Source organism: Eurosta solidaginis, chromosome 4 (assembly GCF_040869045.1).
Source record: "Eurosta solidaginis isolate ZX-2024a chromosome 4, ASM4086904v1, whole genome shotgun sequence".
Lineage (NCBI taxonomy): Eukaryota > Metazoa > Arthropoda > Insecta > Diptera > Tephritidae > Eurosta > Eurosta solidaginis.
The window spans coordinates 214,332,413-214,356,226 of record NC_090322.1 but is presented as its reverse complement, the minus strand read 5'-3'; the positions used below and the strand labels follow the sequence as shown (position 1 = coordinate 214,356,226).

General features: G+C 38.2%; 1 protein-coding gene across 7 annotated transcripts in view; it reads left to right on the top strand.

The window, feature by feature from the left end:
* The window catches only part of Nmdar2 (NMDA receptor 2), a 446,956-nt gene that overhangs the window by 391,508 nt on the left and 31,634 nt on the right, over positions 1–23,814 (top strand). For 6 of the 7 annotated variants that reach the window (XM_067784740.1, XM_067784746.1, XM_067784743.1 and 3 more), the window contains 8 exons: positions 1,736–2,507; positions 4,902–5,052; positions 5,333–5,926; positions 5,998–6,287; positions 7,924–8,076; positions 8,165–8,316; positions 12,668–13,175; positions 14,033–14,137. In XM_067784740.1, the coding sequence (XP_067640841.1) occupies positions 1,736–2,507; positions 4,902–5,052; positions 5,333–5,926; positions 5,998–6,287; positions 7,924–8,076; positions 8,165–8,316; positions 12,668–13,175; positions 14,033–14,137 (2,725 nt within the window). The remainder of the gene's footprint in view (positions 1–1,735; positions 2,508–4,901; positions 5,053–5,332; positions 5,927–5,997; positions 6,288–7,923; positions 8,077–8,164; positions 8,317–12,667; positions 13,176–14,032; positions 14,138–23,814) is intronic. The other variant, XM_067784747.1, reaches the window with a different exon arrangement.

Below are 23,814 nucleotides of genomic sequence, written 5' to 3'. Positions count from 1 at the left end.
TTAGTCCGAGGTTCAGGTCAGAGTTTTGCTGACATCTTATTTTACAAGCAAAAGTAATGTTGACATTTCAGCTTGGGCCTCCTCTTTATTTCAATGCAAAGATAATTTATTCTTGTGAACTTTAATAGTATGATGCTGTTAAAAGTACCCGCTAGGGAAAATCTTTAGTTCAAAACTAGTGCGCTTCTAATGCATTCCGCACCACTACCACTTCGCCATCTATCGTTTTTACATGCTTTCATCGGCCGAATTTGACATGGCCTTGCCCCAAACGGTTGAAATTTTCCCCGCCTTTTTCTCGGACCGAAGGAGGTAATAAGTTCCACTTTATAACTAGTTGTTTATTGGCACTTTTTCAAAAGTTCCGAACAAGTTTAAAAATGTACAGCTAAGATCTAGTTCTTTTCTTGGTACTATTTCGTTCGATCCGAAACGGGTCCAAATTTTGTTCTACATGTTGTTTTTAGTACGATAAAATATCTGTTTGGTATCGAAAAGATATCGACTTTTCATCGAAAAGTCACCCATTATTTATTTATAACAGTTGTTACAAAAAATTTACGGATTTGTTGTTGAAAAGTTATCAATTTGTTACCCAAGTGTTGGCAATTCGTTACCGAAAAGTTAAGGTAAGTTTTGTATAATTTACCTAAAATGAATCGATATGTTTTCAAATATATTTTCAATTATCGAGGTGTCAACAATTTGTTATAGGCGTGTTATCGATGTGATATTGATTTCGTATCAAGAATTTATATAATTTAGAATGAAAAGCTATCGATTTGTTATCAAAAAGTTATCGATTCTTTATCCTTATCCCCTAATTGATACCTCGTTGCCAATGGATGTGTTTAAAAAAGAAAACTGTTGACAAACTGTTTCGTGATGTCAATAAAAATCTCAATTGCGTCTATTTGATGCGCTCAACAGTTTACTCATCATACATATTTTGCACCCAACGTGCTGGCTCCACCACCTGGCAGTGGCTTAATATTTCGGAATACTATCAATAAGTAAACTTTTGATGTGAGCTATAATTTAACGATTTCTTAGGCCCACGTGCAGAACGACAATTTATCTTTTTAACTCAGAGTTAACTTGACATGAGGAGTTAAACATATACATTTTTAACAAATTTTTCAAATTAACTCTGAGTTAAAAATTTGTGCAAATGGGACTTAAAATTTAAGAAAGACTATTTAAATTGATAGTGAGCTCAAACAACCTCCCTCAACGTTGAGCTAACCAGTGGCATGACCACAACGCACGCGATAAAGTACAGACTTCCTATGATGCATATGATGCATAGGTGAGAAAGGTCACTATTAGAGATGTGAGTTCAGCGAAAGGAGTATGGGAACATGATTTTTAAAAGTTGCTTTATAGGAAAGAAAGTATCAAATGTTGTTTCGAGGATATCAAATATCCTTTTGAGGCACATGAATTATATAACGGAAACAAAGCTTCGTAACATCTCTATTTCCTATCAACAGTAGGCCTATGTATAAAAGTTAGAAAATATTCAAAAGCCAACACACATAAACTCTCAATTGACTCGTGATCATGTAAACTTCGCAAACTAAATGATTTTTTTAATAAAGCTATACGAAATTTACACGGTATGCAAGCTTCCATGAGCTTCCCTACAATTAACAAATAATAAAACAATTTTAACAATTAATTCTTAGTAATTACTAAGTTAGACTCATACATTTTTCTTTTCTTTCTACTGTAGCCATTTTAAGTACACTCTGCAAAGAATTCCTACAAGCGAATGTCTCAGCCATATTATATATGATGAATAATGAACAATTCGGACATAGCACTGCCTCCGCCCAATATTTTCTACAATTAGCCGGTTATCTGGGTATACCGGTAATCTCATGGAATGCCGACAATTCTGGCTTGGAGAGACGAGCCTCTCAATCGACACTTCAACTTCAGTTAGCTCCAAGTATAGAACATCAAAGTGCTGCTATGTTGAGCATTCTAGAGCGTTACAAATGGCATCAATTTTCGGTTGTCACCTCTCAAATAGCTGGACACGATGATTTTGTACAGGCTGTACGAGAGCGTGTCGCCGAAATGCAAGATCATTTCAAATTCACGATACTCAATTCGATTGTTGTAACGCGCACCAGCGACTTGATGGAGTTAGTGAATAGCGAGGCTAGAGTGATGCTCCTCTATGCCACACAAGGCGAAGCGGTTACTATTCTTAGAGCTGCTGAAGAAATGAAGTTAACTGGTGAAAATTATGTATGGGTTGTTAGTCAATCGGTGATCGAGAAAAAGGATGCACATTCACAATTCCCAATTGGTATGTTGGGTGTACATTTTGATACGAGCAGTGCAGCATTAATGAGTGAAATATCGAATGCTATAAAAATTTATGCATTCGGTGTTGAAGCCTACCTCACAGACCCGGGAAATCGGGGGCGACGTCTCACCACGCAATCGTTGTCGTGTGAAGATGAGGGACGTGGGCGATGGGATAATGGTGAAATGTGAGTATGATATAAATATATATATATTAGTATACAGTAGGGCGGGTCAAATTGTATGGAAAAAAAAACTTCAGGTGCACACCCAGTTTCTGAATCTATGGGTCATACTGAATAATATTGTCCATGGGACCATAGGTCTGAAATGAATTTCGAGTTCGCTAATCAAGTGAGAAAATTTTGATATAAAATTTTCTAACAAAATGAGGGAGGCTCGAAATTCATTTCAGAACTATGGTCCCATTGGCAATATTACTCAGTAAGTGGATGTGCCTTTTCAACAATAAATTTGACCCACCCTAGTATATAGTTTTTAACAAAATCGAAGTAAATTTAGGTTCAATCTCGGTCACAGCTATCCGAATAGTTTCGAAAAGCTCAACTAACAAAAAAATTTATTTTATTTAGTTTTTTTTATAAAAAGCAGTAGAGTTTGCCTAGATAATAAGTGTCCCCAGATTGAATAATTTAAATTGTATATCACACTCGAATTAACATCAGAGGACACTCAGGAATAATTCTCTACGAAGATTTACATTGCAAGCTCTGCTTTGACGTAGAAATAATTGGGGAATTGCTGATCAGCAAAACTTATGAAATTGTGCAATACTTTCTACTCGTAATAACTTCAGAGAGTCTCCCTAAAGCTATGACAAGAGAAGGTATTACTAGTAGAAAGTATTGCAAAATTTCATAAGTTTTGTCGATGTTAAAGTTACTTTGCCGGATATTGGAGCCGTTATGCTGTGCAAACTGGCGCTCCTAACGTGATAGCCCGACCATATTGGGAACGATTAGATATGACCACGTTGAACCTTTTTCGTTATCCCACCCTCTCCTTTCGTGGGGAACTTGGGGTCACCAGAGCCTACCCTGCTAAGTAAAAATTATTCTCCACGGGTAGCTGCAGTTGGCAATTCGGTTGAAATGCTGTGAATGTCGTTAGCGAAACTATGAAATTCGATAGAAGCAGTAGAATTCTTAGTTTGAGTATACCCATCTCGGGTGAAAAAATTTTATTTGGACTTCACGATGATCCGTTAATGATGAAACCACATCTAATGCCACTAGCTTTTTCATAGAGTTCTGGGAAAACTTATGATGTTCAAGCATATTGTGTTCCGGTAATTCAAACTCGCCAGTCTCCATTCATCTGCAAAAGGGAAGGGTTTCCAGTATATCGAGATGCATCCGACACCATCATTGAATAGCAACCCGCCATAACAATAAACTAGCCGTATTAACCTCATTAACCCTCTTCTCTGCAACAGTATCTATCATTTTTTCTTAGCTGACTAGCTTTACCAATCTTCCCTCTTTTCTTTGGTCCATTCGTGATTCACTTGATAAATCCACTTCAACACAAAGACATTTTCACTGTAATCCGTCCTACCTTAGAGAAAAAGGAAGTCAGTAGAATTGCTGTAGTGCCCGAAATTCAAAAGACCATGACAAGCACACCTACAATAGCATCGGCTTGACTGCCTTCTAATAAATACCTGACTAGAAATCGCAGCTTTTAAGATGGCCTCTCTACAGCATAAAAAGGCGGCAAAAGCATCCACCGCCCTAACCTCTACGCTGAATTTCTAAATAAGCTTATTGTCCTTTATATTCCCTTCATACCAGAAAGTACAATCTGGAGAGTTCTGAGATTGGGTTTAGAGCCAACATGACTGCCCATCTATCACAATTTTCAGATAACGAGCTACACATCACGCGTTTTGCTCACACATTCATCCACGATCAGGGTTGTCAGTTCATCTGAATCGTCAGCCCCTTGCCTTCCACTGGCTTTGAGGTCCGCCAAAAGATCGTAAACTACCCCACTTTAAATTAGATGAGACAGACACTTATGTGGCTTGTCTGCACATACTGTTCTCTGGATTGTCTTCCCGTATGATGCCGTTCCTAAATTTCTTTCGCACTATAGCTTTTTATACCTTAGGTTAAGTTGAACTGGCCGGTCCGCGAGTACCTCACATAGACTAAATGAGTCCGTAGTGTTACCAGAAATTTATTTAACAACCGAAATGAAAACCCCTATCAATAATCAGGACATATGTTATAAAATAACTCTGTCCTCTTAGTCATAGAAGGATTCTGGTACTTGATCTTTCTATTACTTCTGTCACTTGCTGCTTCAAAGAATTTTGAAGACTCCTCTAATGTTGAGGAACTCTTTTCTGGATCCCTGTAGTTCAGCGGTTTCTCTAAAGTACTAACGTCATCGCTAAGACGTTATTCAAGACTAAGTTTCCGAAAGCCACATCCCTCTCCTCTCTTTTTTTTTTTTTTTGGTTCATGATTTCAAATAAATGCTCATTTCTATATTCTCTTATTAAAATTTAAATTCAAAATTAATATTCCTTTACTTTGAACTTCCTTTTCCTTTAGATTCTTTCGTTACTTACGCAATGTTTCCATTGAAGGCGATCTCAATAAACCGAATATAGAATTCACAGCCGATGGTGATCTTAAGTCCGCTGAGTTGAAAATCATGAATTTACGACCGGGTGCGAACAATAAGAATCTTGTGTGGGAGGAGGTAAGTAACAGCACTTCTTAAATTAAGCTTGATTGCTTGCACTTCCAAACACTTCACTTTTCTTTCGCTATTCATTTTCAATTTTATAAACCCTTTCATTTTTTTTAACATTTTAATCGCGTCGTCGTCCAACACCGTTAAAGTTGTATATGATTTTTTCACATTTTCTCTCTCTGCCCACTTCATTTACTTCCACATACATCTCATTATTCCTCTGCACTCTTTGCTCTTACTACGACTTTCGTCTTTCCCCAAACTCTTTTTCCGTAACAAAACTTAGATTGGCGTTTGGAAATCATGGGAGACACAAAAGCTCGATATCCGCGATATCGCTTGGCCGGGTAACTCGCATGCTCCACCACAGGGTGTACCCGAAAAATTCCATTTAAAGATAACATTTCTCGAAGAGGCACCCTATATCAATCTATCGCCCGCCGACCCAATCAGTGGCAAATGTCTAATGGATCGTGGTGTGCTTTGTCGTGTCGCTGCCGATCATGAGATGGCCGCCGACATCGATGTGGGACAAGCACATCGCAATGAATCGTTCTATCAATGTTGTAGTGGATTTTGCATTGATCTACTGGAAAAATTTGCCGAAGAATTAGGTTTCACATACGAATTGGTTCGGGTCGAAGATGGTAAATGGGGTACACTTGAGAATGGTAAATGGAATGGGCTCATTGCAGATTTGGTAAATCGTAAAACCGATATGGTATTGACATCGCTGATGATCAATACCGAACGTGAAGCTGTGGTGGATTTTAGTGAGCCCTTCATGGAGACTGGTATTGCGATAGTGGTGGCGAAACGTACAGGTATTATATCGCCGACAGCATTTCTAGAACCATTCGATACGGCGTCGTGGATGTTGGTAAGTTTTTGAAAGCAAAAAAAAATTATGTTGGTGTTCTCATCTCTAAACCTTGGTGTTCTTGTTCGCAGGTCGGCATTGTTGCCATACATGCAGCTACATTTATGATCTTCCTTTTCGAATGGCTTTCACCTAGTGGTTATAATATGAAACTTTATCTACAAAATACGAGCGTAACGCCTTACCGCTTTTCGTTATGTCGTACCTATTGGCTGGTGTGGGCGGTACTTTTTCAAGCTGCCGTTCATGTAGACTCACCGCGCGGTTTCACCTCACGTTTTATGACTAACGTTTGGGCTCTATTTGCTGTGGTCTTTTTGGCTATCTACACTGCCAACTTGGCGGCCTTCATGATAACGCGGTAAGTTCATTCGTTAAACAGGGTGCAAAATAAGTACTGGGTTAGCTGATTTTTTCATGAGGTACAATTTTTAGCTCAAGGTCGAGGTCGTTGATGAGGAACACTGTTATTAATGAGGAATTTGTAGGATTATCTATGCTTTATATATCATGGAACATCCATTAAAGTCAGTCAATATTTCCTGTTTTAATTTCGGCGACAAACACAAAGACTGCAGCGCGCAGATATATGGATCAAAAGAACCCTATGACATGGGTATTATCGAACTCTGATTTAGCGCTCAATCAATCCAAGTTCAAACACGAGCCGTACACAATAGTTGATAGGAGCGGTCTCGAACATTGCTCTTACTTTGGGGTAATCGGTGGTTGGCAAAAGCTTGGGAAAAGATCGCAGGTATAATGGAATCGCTGAAGTTGATCGGCGGAACGATGTTGGGCCACCAATCGTTTTAGAAGCAGCGATAAGTGTAGGGAAGGCAACAAATGGGGGTAAGACAGCAGTTGGCGCAAGTTGAAAAATGCGCTGACCTACAAAGACAGTGAAGCGACGAGTCGTGCACAAATAGTTAAGCCGGAGAGATGGAAGCATTCAAGGCTTTATGAAGGGCAACCCTTTAAAAAGTGACCAGCGCATTTTTTAACTTCACCTACCTGTGGCGCATCCTGTTTATTTAGCAGGCGAAGCTCTGACGACCTCAAGTTCCTAATGGAAAGAGGGATTGGATGACCCAGAAGATTCTTAATGGTGCTATTTTCCGGAGCGTAATAGATGTGTATCCGGCAAATGACCATCAACATGGATACAACTCCTCAAACCTTTGGGAAATATTCGGATCACTGCAAGGAGAAAAAGAATAATATGGGATAACGGAGGTCAGTGTTGACCATTGATCCGTGGCACTTCTTCAAACAGTAGTCAGCGACGGCAGTTGTTCCATTCGGAAGGGTATTTATCTATAATGACTTTGCGTGGACTCACATTATGGCAGATTCACTCGCTGGATACCACTTTATCTAAAGCTGCAGCCTATACGAAAAGTGACTGGATGCTGCATTTTACAAACCGGAACTTCCTAGGCTGACTTGCAGGCTGAAGGAAAGTGCACCCCAAAGGCACAACAGTAGTCTCTCGGACGCATATATTGAACCCCCTTCGCCAACCCCCTCTACTTATCAGGTGACAAGCGCAATCGCCTTAAGGTTACAATACGTCGTTCTTGCAAACGAGGAGTGGTCCACTGGCGTACCCGAAAGGATTGAAGTTCCATCAGTAAATCACTATTTTTAAATATCGACCATTGGAACGTGTTAGACAAAGCGCAATTAGACAAAACACAACTTCAGTCAATTGCTATTGGCTGTCGATCGTCAGCTGATGCTTTCTTAATTGACTATTCCGCAGTTGCTCAATTGGCCTTATTTTGCTATGATGCTGTATTAAGTTCTAGTTTTGAGATCAGGTGATGCAACATTGGGGTCGTAGTATTATAGCGCTATTTCTTATCTTGGAAAATTTCGTAGGTCGACCTCATCAAAAAATATTGACGATTCAGCCATATCAATACTTTTAGCTCACCCTGTTTATATTTTCACTTCTTTTTTCACGTATTCATGAGTCATATCAAATTTTTTAGCGAGGAATTCCATGAATTCAGCGGTCTTAATGACAGCCGTTTAGTGCATCCTTATTCGCATAAACCATCATTTAAATACGGTACAATACCTTATAGTCATACCGATTCGACTATTCATAAATATTTTAAAGATATGCATCTCTACATGAGACAGTGAGTATTCCAGCGTAAATACTTATTTGTACAATTAATGTAACTCAACTACAAACCTAAATTTTTTTCCCACTTCTTATATGCTTAGATACAACAAAACTAGCGTCGCAGAAGGCGTCGCGGCCGTACTAAATGGTAATCTAGATTCGTTCATCTACGATGGCACGGTATTGGATTACTTAGTGGCACAAGATGAAGATTGTCGATTAATGACAGTCGGCAGTTGGTATGCTATGACAGGTAAAGCAAAAATGTATTATATGTAGATGACAGCAAGAATTTGTAAAAATATGCAATTAAGGTATGCAGCTTTTTTGTAACGTTAGCCGATTTTACATAACTTCTGGTAGTACGACATAATCCAACAAATTACTTTGCTCTTCTGCATTTTTATACCCAGCTGTACTTGTACACAGCGTATTATAACGTTGATTGGATGAGGGTTGGTTGTACATGTATAAAGGAATCGAGATAGATATAGATTTCAATATATCAAAATCATCAGTATCGAAAAGAAATTTGTATTATGGTTGTTTAGCGACCTATTAAATTTTACCTTTTTATTTATATGACCACGAGCCAGCAAGTAAAAAGGAAGAGAAATTTATTTGAGCCATGTCCGTCCGTCCGTCTGTCCGTTAACACGATAACTTGAGTAAATATTGAGATATCTCCACCAAATTTGGCACACGAGCTTATCCGGACCCAGAATAGATTAGGTTTTGAAAATTGGCGAAATCGGATGATAACCACGCCCACTTTTATATATATAACATTTTGCAAAATACAAAAAACCTGATTACTTAGTAAATAATACACCTAGAATGTTTAAATTTGACGTGTGGACTGATATTGAGACTCTTGATAAAAATTTGAAAAACAAAAATTTAAATGGGCGTGGCACCGCCCACTTGTGATAAAATTCATTTTACAAATATTATTAATCATAAATCAAAAATCGTTAAACCTGTCGTAACAAAATTATTCAGATAGGTCGCCTTTACTATAGGGAATGCGTTGAAGGAATAATAACGAATTCGGTTAAGGACCACGCCCACTTTTATGTAAAAGATTTTTAAAAGGGTCATGGACGAATAAAATAAGTTATATCTTTGCAAAAAAGGGCTTTATATCAATGGTATTTCATTTTACAAGTGGATTTATAACAATAAATAGGAGAAACTTCAAATTTAAAAAAATGGGCGTGACACCGCCCCTTTTATGACTAAGCAATTTTCAATGTTTCGGGAGCCATAACTCGAAGAAAAATTTACATATCGTAATGAAATTGGGTACACATATTTTCCTTAAGCAGTAAATATATTTATAGTAAAAATGGATAAGATGGGTTAAGAACCACGCCCACATTTATATAAATTACTTTAAAAAGGGCTGTAGGCAAAAATTGTTAGTTAAATCATAGCGAAAAATAGTTTTGTACCAATCGCATTTTGTGCCGTTGTAACAAGATATGGGAAAAAATACAAATCTTGGAAAATGGGCGTTGCACTTCCCCTTTCTTACGATGCATTTCCCAACGTTTATAGAGCCATAACTCGACGAATATTTGGTGCACATCTATGTCTTTTAACAGGAAATATTTTCAGTAAAAATGCACTAAATTGGTTAAATCGCTTTCTTTTATATAACAGATTTTGTAAAAGTGCGTAGATGCAGGTAATAAGCTATATCTAGTAAAAGTTAGAAAATTTCGTTAATAACCCTGCCCTTTTTTTGTAATAACGCTGTTTAGTACAAAGGCACTTGTGTGTTTATGTTCATTGTTCTGTTATATCTTTTTTTTTTAAATAAGCAGTAGGGAAATCCCCATATTTGAAGGAAAAGTGCATTATTACCCGCTCAAGTTCATTGGTGTTAGCCTCTGTATCCTTTTTGCTTCTTTCAAACGAAAATTAGTTCGGAATAGAACCATATGTATATGTATTATTGCGCAGCCTTGTAAGACTATTATTAAGCATACAAAACAAACAACAACAGAATTTCAAGTGTACAGCTGGGTATGTAATGTTCGGTTTCATCCGGTTGCAAAAATTATATTAGTACCTGAAATAAATAATTATTAATGTGAATATTAATATCCCCAAAGAAAAAGATGTAAGGTAACGTCGAAACGCGTCGGGAATAACAAATATACCCTGTTTTAGTTTATGGCCACAAATGCTCATTTTAGCAAACCAATGGTATTTCATTTCCCAAGTGGATTTATAACGTAAAATAGGAAAAACTTCAAGTTTAAAAAAATGGGCATGTCCCATTTATGACTAAGCAATTTTCTATGTTTCGGGAGCCATAACTCGAAGAAAAATTATTTCAGAATAGAACCATATGTATATGTATTTTTGCGCAGCCTTGTAACACTATTAAGCACATAAAACAAGTAAGAACAGCATTTTAAGTGTACAGCTGGTTATGTGATGTTCGGTTTCACTCGAACTTAGACTTCCTTATTTGTTTTCGAAGAATTTTGGTCCCAAATGAAAGATTGGTGTTGCAGCCGTGATTCAGACATTTATCCGAATTGCCAACAACAAATTTCTTTTCAACCAATTGGCCGCCGAGATCGCGACGAAAGGGCTAAGGGCAATTCTATACCCTTTACCTTGCTTCGTCGCTTTTTCATGCACCAATCGGGTGAAAAGAAACGTGTTTCCGAAAATTTGTATCAATGTCTGAATTGAACTGCGACTATCTGTTCGTGACTAAAGAATTCGCCACGTAGGATACAAAACGATAGTATGTATGTAGGTGAAGCTATCCGTCAGCTATTGTCCAACAGAGCTAGCTCTATAATATTATACGCCACACCAGTGTGACACGGATCTAAAATGACCCACCAAAAATACATATCAGCAGTCTACCAAATCACGGCTATATGAATAATAAGTGCTTATCGGACGGTGGTCCTTGACTAGGCGATTCTTGTCGGAAAATCCCAGCAGATCTGCTTCCAAGGAAAATGGCCGATTTGTATGAAATTGGAATGGGCCAATCATCAGAACATTACAAGAAAAGCGCAAGGTCATGAACAATAGCTACACTCAGGAAAAACACTTACCTAAAACAATTACATATTCTCAAAAAAAATTCCTTAAATTTAAGAAAATTTCAATGTTATGAGTAATAAGTTCTCATTTTTGTATAAAACTTCTCATTAATAGGTTAAAAAAAATTTCTTAAATTTTTTAATAAATACTCGTACTTGATAGAATAGTTCTCCTAATATTAACATGGAGATAAGCTTGCGGACCTCGACTAGAAATCCACGGCCATGACAATTACATAATTAAATTTTTAGTTTTTTTTTACGCAATTTTCTCCATATTTAATAAATTATTGGTTATAGACCAAGGAAAAAACACACCCTAATATTTGAGAAAATTTCTTGTCGTGATCAAATCAGTCGCGTTTTTTTCTTCGTTTTCTGGAATTTGTAGCAATTTTTTGTGTATATGGCAAGAATCGAGGAAAGGGCGTTGCAACTTCGCGTTAGCTCGACATATAGAGGAATGGTATGGGCAGAAGCGAGGCGCATATATTGAGTGGGCACGGTTCAAGAAATATTTACATAAGCGTAGGATAGAGGAGGATATTTTCTGTCCAAACTTTTCCACCGAACTGAAAAACTCAGAACACGTAATTTTTCTTTGCCCCCGTTTTCTCGGCAAAAGACTCTCAGTACCCAACAGAGTTTTTGAAGAGGAGTCTTCCATAAGTACAAATAGATTGTTGCACTACTGTGAGCAAAATGGCCTTTCTAGTAACGATAAGGGTTACTTTGTAGGTCTAAGGACGTAAGACCTGCAGATTATCTGCGACACTTTGCAGCCCCGCGCTCCGCGTTTCACGTCTTTCCTGCTTGAACTTTCATGTGCAACTCTCGCCTTCTATTAATATGGCCCAATCAGATTGGAACGTCTACGGTATAAGCTTCTTGGAATGCGCCCTTTTTAATTAGTTCATACGTTTTTTAATTTCCACTTATTCACACATCGCCAGGGACTCAATATAAATGTATATTTCTCCCTATGCCGATTCTTTCCATGGTTTTCTTACACTCTGACTCTGACTTAATTGCTGCTTAGCTGTCAGTATAAAGTTTGCGCGGCTGCAGTTTAAGCTATTCTGCTGCAGTGTATCCACTGCTTTAGTGATTACTGCTATTTTTGCCTAAAAACAGCATAGCTAGGTAAGTGAAATCCTAAACAAATACTTCGAAGCCAATAGGGAATCATTTTTTGAAGCCTTGAACAAAATTTTGCTCTTAAGAGATGTCGGTCAGAGTCCTGAAAAAATACTAAATATTTCAATACCACCACTTTTCACAAAAAAATTCAAAGCTTCAGTGATATCTTTGCTGACCTTAATTTTTGGCAAAAATATGTCAATGAATATGTATTTTGCACACACGAGTGTAAATTGAACAACAATAACAAATTTATCATTATTGGTAGGCTAACAAAAAACGGATAATCACAAATTTATACTACTTTATTCTGAAAAGCTTTTTTATCCTTAAAAAAAAGCTGCTAACAATACTTTATAAAATTTTCCTTATGAACCCTCAATCCAGGTTACGGTCTCGCCTTTAGTCGCAACTCAAAATACGTCCAAATGTTCAATAAACGTCTGCTGGAATTTCGCGCCAATGGTGATTTGGAGCGCTTACGTCGTTACTGGATGACAGGCACATGCCGACCTGGCAAACAAGAACACAAATCATCCGATCCACTTGCGTTAGAGCAATTCTTATCGGCTTTTCTTCTACTTATGGCTGGCATTTTATTTGCAGCTCTGCTACTCTTACTCGAACATGTCTATTTTAAATATGTACGTAAACGTTTGGCAAAAAAGGACGGTTGTCATTGTTGTGCTTTACTCTCGTTGTCGATGGGTAAAGCATTGACATTTCGTGGCGCCGTATTTGAAGCAACCGAAATACTCAAAACGCATCGTTGTAATGATCCGATTTGTGATACACATTTATGGAAGGTGAAACATGAATTGGATATGTCACGATTGCGGGTACGACAATTGGAAAAGGCATTGGATCAACATGGTATTAAGCCGCCGCAATTGAGGTAAGTTGGTCATAACTTTGTATATGCAGTAGCGAGCAGAAATGTTTTACTTCCATAAAAAAAAATATCTTGCAGACTTTATAAAGAGGAAACCCCTACAAACACCCTTATATATATATATACTGGGTTGGGTAAATTTGTATGGACGAAAGTTAGCCGATATCGCGCCATCGATTTTTCGATAGGATTTGGGCTCAAAAAAAAGAGTTGCACTACGCATACCCAAAAAAATAATTTTATTGTAAAAGTTTCATGTATACCCGACCTAAAAATGTCCGCTAAAAACGTTGGCGATAACAGTTTTTTGAAAAAAAAAAAATATTTTATTGGGTCGGACAGGGTATACATATGAAAATTTTATTAGTATGTCAAGAAGAACCCCTTAAAAATCGAAGTCGAAAAAAAGTCAAAAAAATTAAATTTCGCAGGCTCGAGCCTTATTTTTTTGGGTATGCGTAGTGGAGCTTTTTTTCCTGAGCCCAAATCCTATCGAAACATCGATGGCGCGATATCGGTTAATAAATCGATCCAATCTAATATATATGATAAAAAATTAATGGAAATTTTAGCAGACTTACATAAGTAAAAAATAGAAATTTTTGTAAAATTTTCGAATTTTTTCCAAAACGTCTTCGAAATTTTTTTTTCACTGTTTATAGTTAGTTACAACATTTATTGAGGTTTTTTTTAATATCAATAATAAAAATTCAATTTACGAAATTTCAAAAATTTGCCTCTGCTTTTTTTCTGCTCGCTGCTGTATACTCTACCATATGCGCATATTAAAGTTTATGAGCTATTAATTTTATGTATTTGCCTTTTTGTTTTTCTCTTTCTACGATTTTGTTTATTTATAGACTAACGTCATCTACGGATATGCTAAATCATCATCATCTCAAAGAGCGTCCCCCGCTGCTGGGTAATCTGAGTTTGGCTGCGAGTGCACAAGATTTATACAGGTGGTAAGTTTTTTTCAACATATGAATGTACCTTCTTCCCAAACAACATTCTCCTCGCCCTCACCATCCAAACATGGAATGTTAGTACTCAACATTTCCCCCTCCTCCTCCCTTTTGAAGAACATTATAGTTGTAGAGTGTAGAAGTTCGTTCTGTAGCTAAGTTTGCTTACATCTGCATGTGACCTTACCCAACCCATATACCCGGCCTTACGCCTTTTATGCCAGCAAACATTTTGAAGAGTGTTCAGCGATTCCATTCAACATAAAAAAAGGTCCATCTATTTTTTGTTGATGAAAAACAACACATTTTTTGAATTAAGATTTATTTTATTGGAAAGAGGGAAGAATAAGACAAATTTAACAAGTAAGGAAGGCTAAGTTCGGGTGTAACCGAACATTACACACTCAGCTGAGAGCTATAAGGAAAAATCACCATGTAGGAAAATGAACCTAGGGTAACCCTGGAATGTGGTTATATGACATGTGTATCAAATTGAAGGCATTAAAGAGTATTTTAAGAGGGAGTGACCCATAGTTCTATAGGTGGACGCCATTTCGGGATATCGCCATAAAGGTGGACTAGGGCTGACTCTAGAATTTGTTTGTACGATATTGGTATCAAATGAAAGTTGTTAATGAGTATTTTAAACGGGCGTGGGCTTAGTTCTATAGGTGGACGCCTTTTCGGGATATCGCCATAAAGGTGGACTAGGGCTGACTCTAGAATTTGTTTATACGATATGGGTATCAAATTAAAGTTATTAGTGAGGGTTTTAAAAGGGAGTGGTGGTAGTTGTATATGTGAAGGCGTTTTCCAGATTGTCGACCAAAATGTGGACCAGGGTGACCCAGAACATCATCTGTCGGGTGCGGCTAATTTATTTATATATGCAATACCACGAACAGTATTCCTGTAAAGATTCCAAGGGCTTTTGATTTCGCCCCGCAGAACTTTTTCATTTTCTTCTACTTAATATGGTAGGTGTCACACCCATTTTACAAAGTTTTTTTCTAAAGTTATATTTTGCTTCAATAAACAAATCCAATTACCATGTTTCATCCCTTTTTCGTATTTGGTAGAGAATTATGGCATTTTTTTCATTTTTCGTAATTTTCGATATCGAAAAATTGGGCGTGGTCATAGTCGGATTTCGGCCATTTTTTATACCAATACAAAGTGAGTTCAGATAAGTACGTGAACTTAGTTTAGTAAATATATATCGATTTTTGCTCAATTTATCGTGTTAACAGCCGAGCGGAAGGACAGACGGTCGACTGTGTATAAAAGCTGGGCATGGCTTTAACCGATTTCGCCCTTTTTCACAGAAAACAGTTATCGTCCTAGCCCCTACCAAATTTCACAAGGATTGGTAAATTTTTGTTCGACTTATGGCATTAAAAGTATCGTAGACAAATTAAATGAAAAAGGGCGCAGCCACGCCCATTTTGAAATTTTCTTTTATTTTTGTATTTTGTTGCACCATATCATTACTGGAGTTGAATGTTGACATAATTTAATTATATACTGTGAAGATATTAAATTTTTTGTTAAAATTTTACTTTACACAAATTTTGTTTTAAAGTGGGCGTGGTCCTTCTCCGATTTTGCTAATTTTAATTAAGCGTACATATAGTAATAGGAGTAACGTTCCTGCCAAATTTCATCATGATATCTTCAACGACTGCCAAATTACAGCTTGCAAAACTTTTAAATTACCTTCTTTTAAAAGTGGGCGGTGCCACGCCCATTGTCCAAAATTTTACTAGTTTTCTATTCTGTGTCATAAGGTCAACTCATCTGCTAAGTTTCATCGTTTTAGCTTTCTTTGGTAACGAATTATCGCACTTTTTCTGTTGTTCGAAATTTTCGATATCCTTCATTTTAAATATCGATCTGAGATGAGTGCCCAGGAACTTACGTACCAAATTTCATCAAGATACCTCAAAATTTACTCAAGTTATCGTGTTAACGGGCGGACGGACGGACATGGCTCAATCGATTTTTTTTTTTGATACTGATGATTTTGATATATGTAAGTCTATATCTATCTCGATTCCTTTATACCTGTACAACCAACCGTTATCCAATCAAAGTTAATATACTCTGTGAGCTCTGCGCAACTGAGTATAAAAATGAAGACAAAGGTGAAAAAGTCGTGCGTATCAAGTGCTCGTGAATTTCAGTATGTCAACATACTGGTGAATGTCTAGAAAACTAACGGTTTTTATCGGAACCTGCCGACACCGACAAGCTATTGTTTTAGTTTCAACAAATATAGTTATAATTGTAGAGTTCTCGGTTTTTTATAGGCTTGTTATCGATATTTTAAAAAGTTGTCTTCGCTTTTTTATTGAAGTTTAATCGGTCTATGTTTCATAACAAACCCAGTGGTCATCGAAAACAAATCGATAAATTGCCGATAACGAATTGTTAATACTTCAATAAGAGTTTGATAACCTTTCGATATCTAATTGATAAACTATTGTAAAGAAATCGTTAAATTTTCGGTAACAAATCAATATAGTTTTGAAAATATATCAATAACTTTTCGATAATCTATAACATATTCAATCCTTAAATAATTGAAAATATTTCGATATTAATTCGTTATCTTTTTGATAACAAACTTCTGATTTTTCAATCAAGTGTCGGTAAATCTTTGTTATCGATAGCAAATTATTAACACTGCGATAAAAGCGCGATAACTTTTCGATAGTAAATGGATAACACGCCCATTACTTTTCGATGATAAACTCACAATTCATCGATAACAAGCATTTCGACAACTTATAACTTTTTTAGAAATTCTTGTCTTGCCTTAATTTGCTGTCTGATTTCACTCACACCAATTCTATCACGAACATTGTTCCCACATAATTCATTAGTAAAGTGACCAACTTACGTTTACACTTACCTTACACTTACACTATGGATTCAACCATGTAATGCGCAAATTTTCTTTACGACAACGCATGTCCAAAAAAACTGTAAAAAATGGCAGTTTTACTAATACGAATTAAAATACGACGTGGATCGACGAAAGAAAGGCAACGGAAACGTCGAAGAATAAAGCGAATACGTATAATATTTTTACGAATATTAGCAACACTAAGGAATACTGCCATCTCTAAGCGATGCTAAGAGTGATTTGTATGCACATCCATAAATCAATCATTATGTATCTACATAAACGGATCAATCATTATGTCTATACATATGTACGTACACGCAGCGGAGAAGCAACGCACAAACACATGTATATATCTTTCCTGAGTTGCTCACAAGAGAGGGCAATAATTTGTGCAAGTATTACTCACGTGCATATCAGAAGCTATAAACGTAGCTGTGGCTGGTGATTTTGTAACTGATAACTAACTAGTAAGTTAGTTCTGGAATGGAAAAGCCTAGAAGTATGCATCGAGGGAATCAGACAGTATAAAAGGCAACAACAGTAGAGGCGCAAAAATCAGTTTGAGTTAAGAAAGCTATCAGTAAGCGAAGTATAAGTGTTATTGTGAAGTACTTTAATAAAGGCGATTTTGCGTTATTCAAGAGTGGAGTTATTTATTCAACAGCTTAGTGATTCGAAATTAGCTGAAGTTTTCAAATAAGAGTTTGCAGTAAATTCGTTACAATTGGTGTCAGAAGAGGAACTGTTGAATAAATTCCGAAGATTCGGAATACAACTTGGACATGGCAAAGTTGAGTGAATTGAGGATCCAGCAACTGAAGGAGTTGGAGAACCGTTGATTGAATACAACCAGCAATAAGATCGAACTTCAAGCACGGATACGAGAGGTAATGGAGTCGCAAGGAATTGATGTGGACGACTATGTCTTTTATCCTGATTGGGACGAGACAACAACAAAAATTGAAGAGAAAAAAGAAACATCACAGACAGTTACGAGTACAGATTTGAACATGATTTTGGCTGCAATATCTGCACAAATATCGACAGTAACATCAATGTCGTCGCAAATGTCATCTCAACTAGAAGAGCAGAAGACACATATTGCAGAAATGTCATCAGAAATAAATCAAGGATTGAAGCACACGAAACGCGTGTGTCAGAAATGTCGACACAGATTACATCCAAGATGGAAACTCAGCTGGAATCGCAGGAGAACCGTATAACAGCGAAGATTGAAGCACAAGAGGCACGAATATCCGGAATATCGGCGCAAATTACAGCACAGATATCATCGCAGATCTCTGCTCAACTGGAAGAGCAAGAAGGACGTGTTTCCTCGAAGTTGGAGGCGCAAGATACAAAAATTTTACTGTTTGAGGAAAAAATCGAGGCCGAGGTGGATGCTTTGAGAGGACGTATTGAGCAGTTGCAACTAAATCGCCCAGCAGTTTCAACGAGAAATCCAAAGGTAAAAACACCATTCTTTGACGGTTCTGTTTCTTTCCAGGTCTTTAAGCTGCAATTTGAGAAGACAGCAACAGTGAACAACTGGAATGCTGAAGATAAAGTTGCCGCACTCTTCGCAGCATTGAAAGGGCCAGCTGGCGAAATTTTGCAGACTATTCCAGAGTACGAACAGAACAGTTATGACGCATTGATGGCTGCGGTAGAACGACGGTACGGAAGCGAACACAGAAAGCAGATATATCAAAAAGAATTGCAAAACCGTTACCAAAAAGCTAATGAGACTTTGCAAGAGTTTGCTTCGGATGTTGAAAAGCTGGCACATTTAGGGAATGCGGACGCACCCGTGGAATACACTGAAAGGGTAAAGATTCAGAGCTTTATAAATGGCATACGGGACGTCGAAACAAAGCGAGCTAGATACACAAACCCAAAGCCAACATTCGCAGAAACGGTTTCACAAGCTCTGATTCAGGAAACATCGTCGCTTCTGTGTAAGCCAGCTTTCAAAGCACTCCGTGTGGAAGTAGAAAGGCCAGAGTGGGTAGACGCAATATTGGAGGCGCTGAAAGGATCGCGAAAGCGGAGTGAGAGAGTTATCAAATGCTTCAAATGCGGAAAGTCCGGTCACATTGCACGTCATTGCGATCTTGATCCTAGTGGTTGCAACAGCATGAGTGGTTTTAATAACAAAGCTGGACGGGATGAGCAAGAGCGAGTAAGATGTAGAGATCGAGAGCTATCTCCAGCTATTGAAAGTCCTGTGATATCTGTGTCGCAAACTGGAAGGAAATCAAGCAGTCTTATCGTCAGAGGGAATTTCGATGGCAAGGAGCATGTACTGACTGTACATACAGGTGCATCTCATACCTTGTTTCGATCTGATTTGGTCAACAGGATAGTAAAGCCATTACCTGGAGCAAGAATGCGTACGGTCACTGGCGAGTATAACCAAGTCCTGGGAGAAGTGATCTGTGAAGTCTTAATTGGGAAGGTCATGGTTCTACACAAATTCGTTGTGGCGGAGATCGTTGATGAAGTCATATTGGGAGTGGACTTCTTGGTTGACCATGACATCAAGATCGATATGCAGAGAAGGGTGATGCTTTATGAGAACCAGGATGTGCCACTTAACTTCAGTTTGGAAAAAGGGTTCAGCAGTAAGCGAGAGCTGGTGGGGGAGATTCCATAGAGACCACGAAAGTCAAGGAAAATAGATCGAGCAAAGGTTGATGAAACAAATGGGCCAAACAAATCACAACCGAAGGTACCTGTGAGAGAAACACTGGCATTGAAAAGCCCTAACGGACGCACTAAAACGAAGGAAAAATTTCGCAGAATGCAAGGGTGCTTTCAAGGCAGGGCACACTACTTTTGTGAAGCGTCGGAACGATACTGATTATGCAAAGAAAATCCGTCCAGCGCAAGCTCTACGAAGTAGTTCATTGGGCAAACAACAGAGTGTGAAGGAACGAACCAGGGTAATGAGTAGTACGATGAAACCCAGGTACGATGAGAACAATAATTCGAAGGGTTTCTTGGCGGGAGATTTGGTACTGTTATACAACATTCACCGGAGGAAAGGTGTTTCATCCAAATATGGGTGCAGTTGGGAAAGCCCGTACAAAGTTGTGAAGAAGATTAGTGACACCATCTACCGCATACAAACCATTGGGAAACCACGAAGTAGAAGAGTGGTACATTTGGAGATGCTAGCGGCGTTTAGGTCAGGAAATTTGTTTGATCGGGACAATCAGACTTAGGTGGAGAGCAGTGTTACGAATATTAGCAACACTAAGGGGTACTGTCATCGCTAAGCGATGCTAAGGGTGACTTGTATGCACATCCATAAATCAATCATTATGTATCTACATAAACGAATCAATCATTATGTCTACACATAATCAATCATTATGTCTACACATATGTACGTACACGCAGCGGAGAAGCAACGCACAAATACATGCATATATCTTATCTGAGGTGCTCACAAGAGAGGGCAATAATTTGTGAAAGTATTACTCACGCGCATATGAGAAGCTATGAACGTAGTTGTGGCTGGTAATTTTTTAGCTGATAACTAACTAGTAAGTTCTGGAATGGAAAAGCCTAGAAGTATGCAACGAGGAAATCAGACAATATAAAAGGCAACAACAGTAGAGGCGCAAAAATCAGTTTGAGTTAAGCAAGCTATCAGTAAGCGAAGTATAAGTGTTATTGTAAAGTACTTTTACAAAGGCCATTTTGCATTATTGAAGAGTGGAGTTATTTATTCAACAGTTTAGTGATTCGAACTTAGCAGAAGGTTGCAAATAAGAGGATTTGCAGTAAATTTTTTACAATATAATTAAGGCCAAGAGGAAGACGAAGAAAATGAATAGGAAATCACATTAAAAGACTTAAGTTAAAGATAAAAAGGTAGCAAATATGAAAATGAAAGAAAGGCAAAGGCAAATACTAAGATATTGACTGCTACGCAGTCTAAAAGAAAGGCGAAGCAACCGATTTTTAATTTGTTTTGCACCCCGTATGTAGTTTGATCTAACTTGAAATATAGGATAGGTGACTGGGTGACTAGAGTCTCGAGATATAGGCCAAAACGTGGACACGGGTACCCGTAGAATGTGTTTATAGAATATGGATATCAAATGAAATCCGTTGATGAGTGCTTTAGTAGAGGGTAATTTTCATATACCTGGGTACCCGGGTCTCGAGATATAGGCCAAAACGTGGACCCGGGTACCCCTAGAGTGCGTTTATAGAATATGGATATCAAATGAAAGCCGTTGATGAGTGCTTTAGTAGAGGGTAATTTTCATACCCCTGGGTGACTCGGGTCTCGAGATATAGGCCAAAACGTGGACCTGGGTACCCCTAGAATGTGTGTATAGAATATGCATATCAAATGAAAGCTGTTGATTAGTGCTTTAGCAGAGGGTAATTTTTATACCCCTGGGTGGCTATAGTCTCAATATATAGGCCAAAACGTGGGTCAGTGAATGCCTAGACAGTGTTTATACAATATGGATATCAAATGAAACCTGTTGATGAGTGCTTTAGAACAGAGTAGTATATTATCCAGAGACGGACTGGGATTGGGATTAGGACTAGGAATGGAACTGAGACTCGGACTGGGACTGGGACTTATGTATACTCTGCCGAATTCAGAAGAAAAACAATCCCACAAACCGTGCCAATTACCGCGGAATCAGCCTGCATAATATCGCGTGTAAGGTTCTACCAAGCACATTTTGCAAAAGTTTGAAGCCCAAGGTCAACAGACTGATTGGACCCCTCAGTGCGGCTTAAGACCTAGTAATTCTTTTATCGACCAGATCTTCGCGATGCGCCAGATCCTGGAGAAGGTTCAAGGTAAGAGAATCTCACCATCCTTTCGTTGATAGCGCAAAAAGAAGATGCTTGAATGCTGCTATGCCTGAATTTAAATTCCCTGCAATGCCGATAAGACTCCGCCAAATGACGCTAAGCAACACCCCTAGCTCGGTATGGATTTGGAAGGCACTTTCCTAGACATTCGATACAAAACGAAGCTACAGACAAGGCGACTCCCTTTCTTGTGGTTTCTTTACCATTATGTTGGGGAAGATAGTCCTAGCAGCGTGGTGTTAGAATCTATTATAAGAGCGTACAATTAATGGCGTATGTTGATGGTATTGATAATATTGGCCTGAACAAATACGCTGTGAGTTCTGCCTTCTCTGGGTTAGATAAAGATTCAAAATAGTGTATCTTGCGGTTAATGAGGACAAGGCGAAGTACTTGCTGTCACTCAAGAAAGAACGGGGCATTCGCGCCTTGGCAACCACGTCACTGTTAACAAAAACAAATTTGAGACTGTAAAGTATTTCATCTATTTGGGAACCAGCATTAACAGCAAAAAAATACCATCTTAGAAATCAGACGGAGAGTAACTCTTGCCAACACATGCATAGACAATTGAGAAGCAAGGTCCTTTCTCGACGAATGAAAATCACGCTCTAAAAGCCACTCTCATACCTGTCCTAATGTATGGTTCGGAATCATGGAAGCTGTCGAGTGAAGTTGAGTCATTTTCGAGTGTTCGAGAGAAAACTTCTCCGGCCCGTGATTCCGACGGCGAGTATCGAAGGAGGTATACTGATGAGCTGTATGAGATTTACCCAGACATGACGATAGCGCAGCGAATAAAAACTCAAAAATGGCTAGGTCATGTTATGCGAATGAACGAGGACGCTCCGGGCAAGAAATTATTTCAGTCGACAAGGCAGTTTGGAAGCAGAATAAGGAGGTGACCTCCACTGAGTTGGATGAAGCTGGTGAAAGAAAGCTTGAACACCCTTGGTGCTTCCAATTGCCGTCAGTTATCGCGAAACAGGAGTAGCTAACGTGGCTTCTTACAAAATGGCCATAATCGCTTAGGCGGTTAAGCGCCAATCAATGATGATGAAGCTTTGCGACAAAGACTGTTGCTCCTTGTTTTGTTCGGTGTGCAGAGAAATATGTTCTTTTATATTTTCTTTCTTAATTTTTTCCCCTTCGGATATATATCCAAAATTCGCCCTAAACGGGCCAAGTAAGCATCCTGTGAGCATCAAAAATGAGCAGTATATGGCCGTTATTGCTACGACTTAGGACACTTTTATCGTTTAAGAGTCCAAATGTTTACTGGGAGCTCACTCTGAATTTAGATAAGAAAATAAATTTGTGAGTACGTATTACTCGTGAGGATTGATGTGTAACATTTCGTGGTGACTGCCTCGAGAAACGTTAATATAAATGTTTTCAGAAAGGAAAAAGCGTTCTTAGTGACGCACGTATAAAAATTTGATTAAATATTTTGACATTCAATGCAGGAGTGATGAATTATGATAACGAAAAAACGTTTTATATCATAATTTCAGCGAATTAAGCAAACAACCTTTTCGACTAGAGGTTTTAACAAATGTGTCGAATGACTTTGTAAGTGCACGTACTGCGTTCAAAATGTATATAAGGGCCCATGAACTGATGAAATCTGAAAAGTTGCATGATCATATGATATGCGAGGGTTATTTCAACGGTAATTTGGGACAAACTAGTTTTGAACAAATTTGCCCTTACAATGTCTGTTGCGCCGGCCATTCATGTAGTGCTGGATGTATGACAATACTGGTGACAGACAGCTCCGACGACCGACAACACTGCTGACAGATGATACTGAAAATGAACGAACTGAACGAATCTTGACATAAAACGACCTATATTTGAATAATGACGAATACGAACGGACAGTTGAAGTTGGGAAGTCAAGAGGGTAGGACTA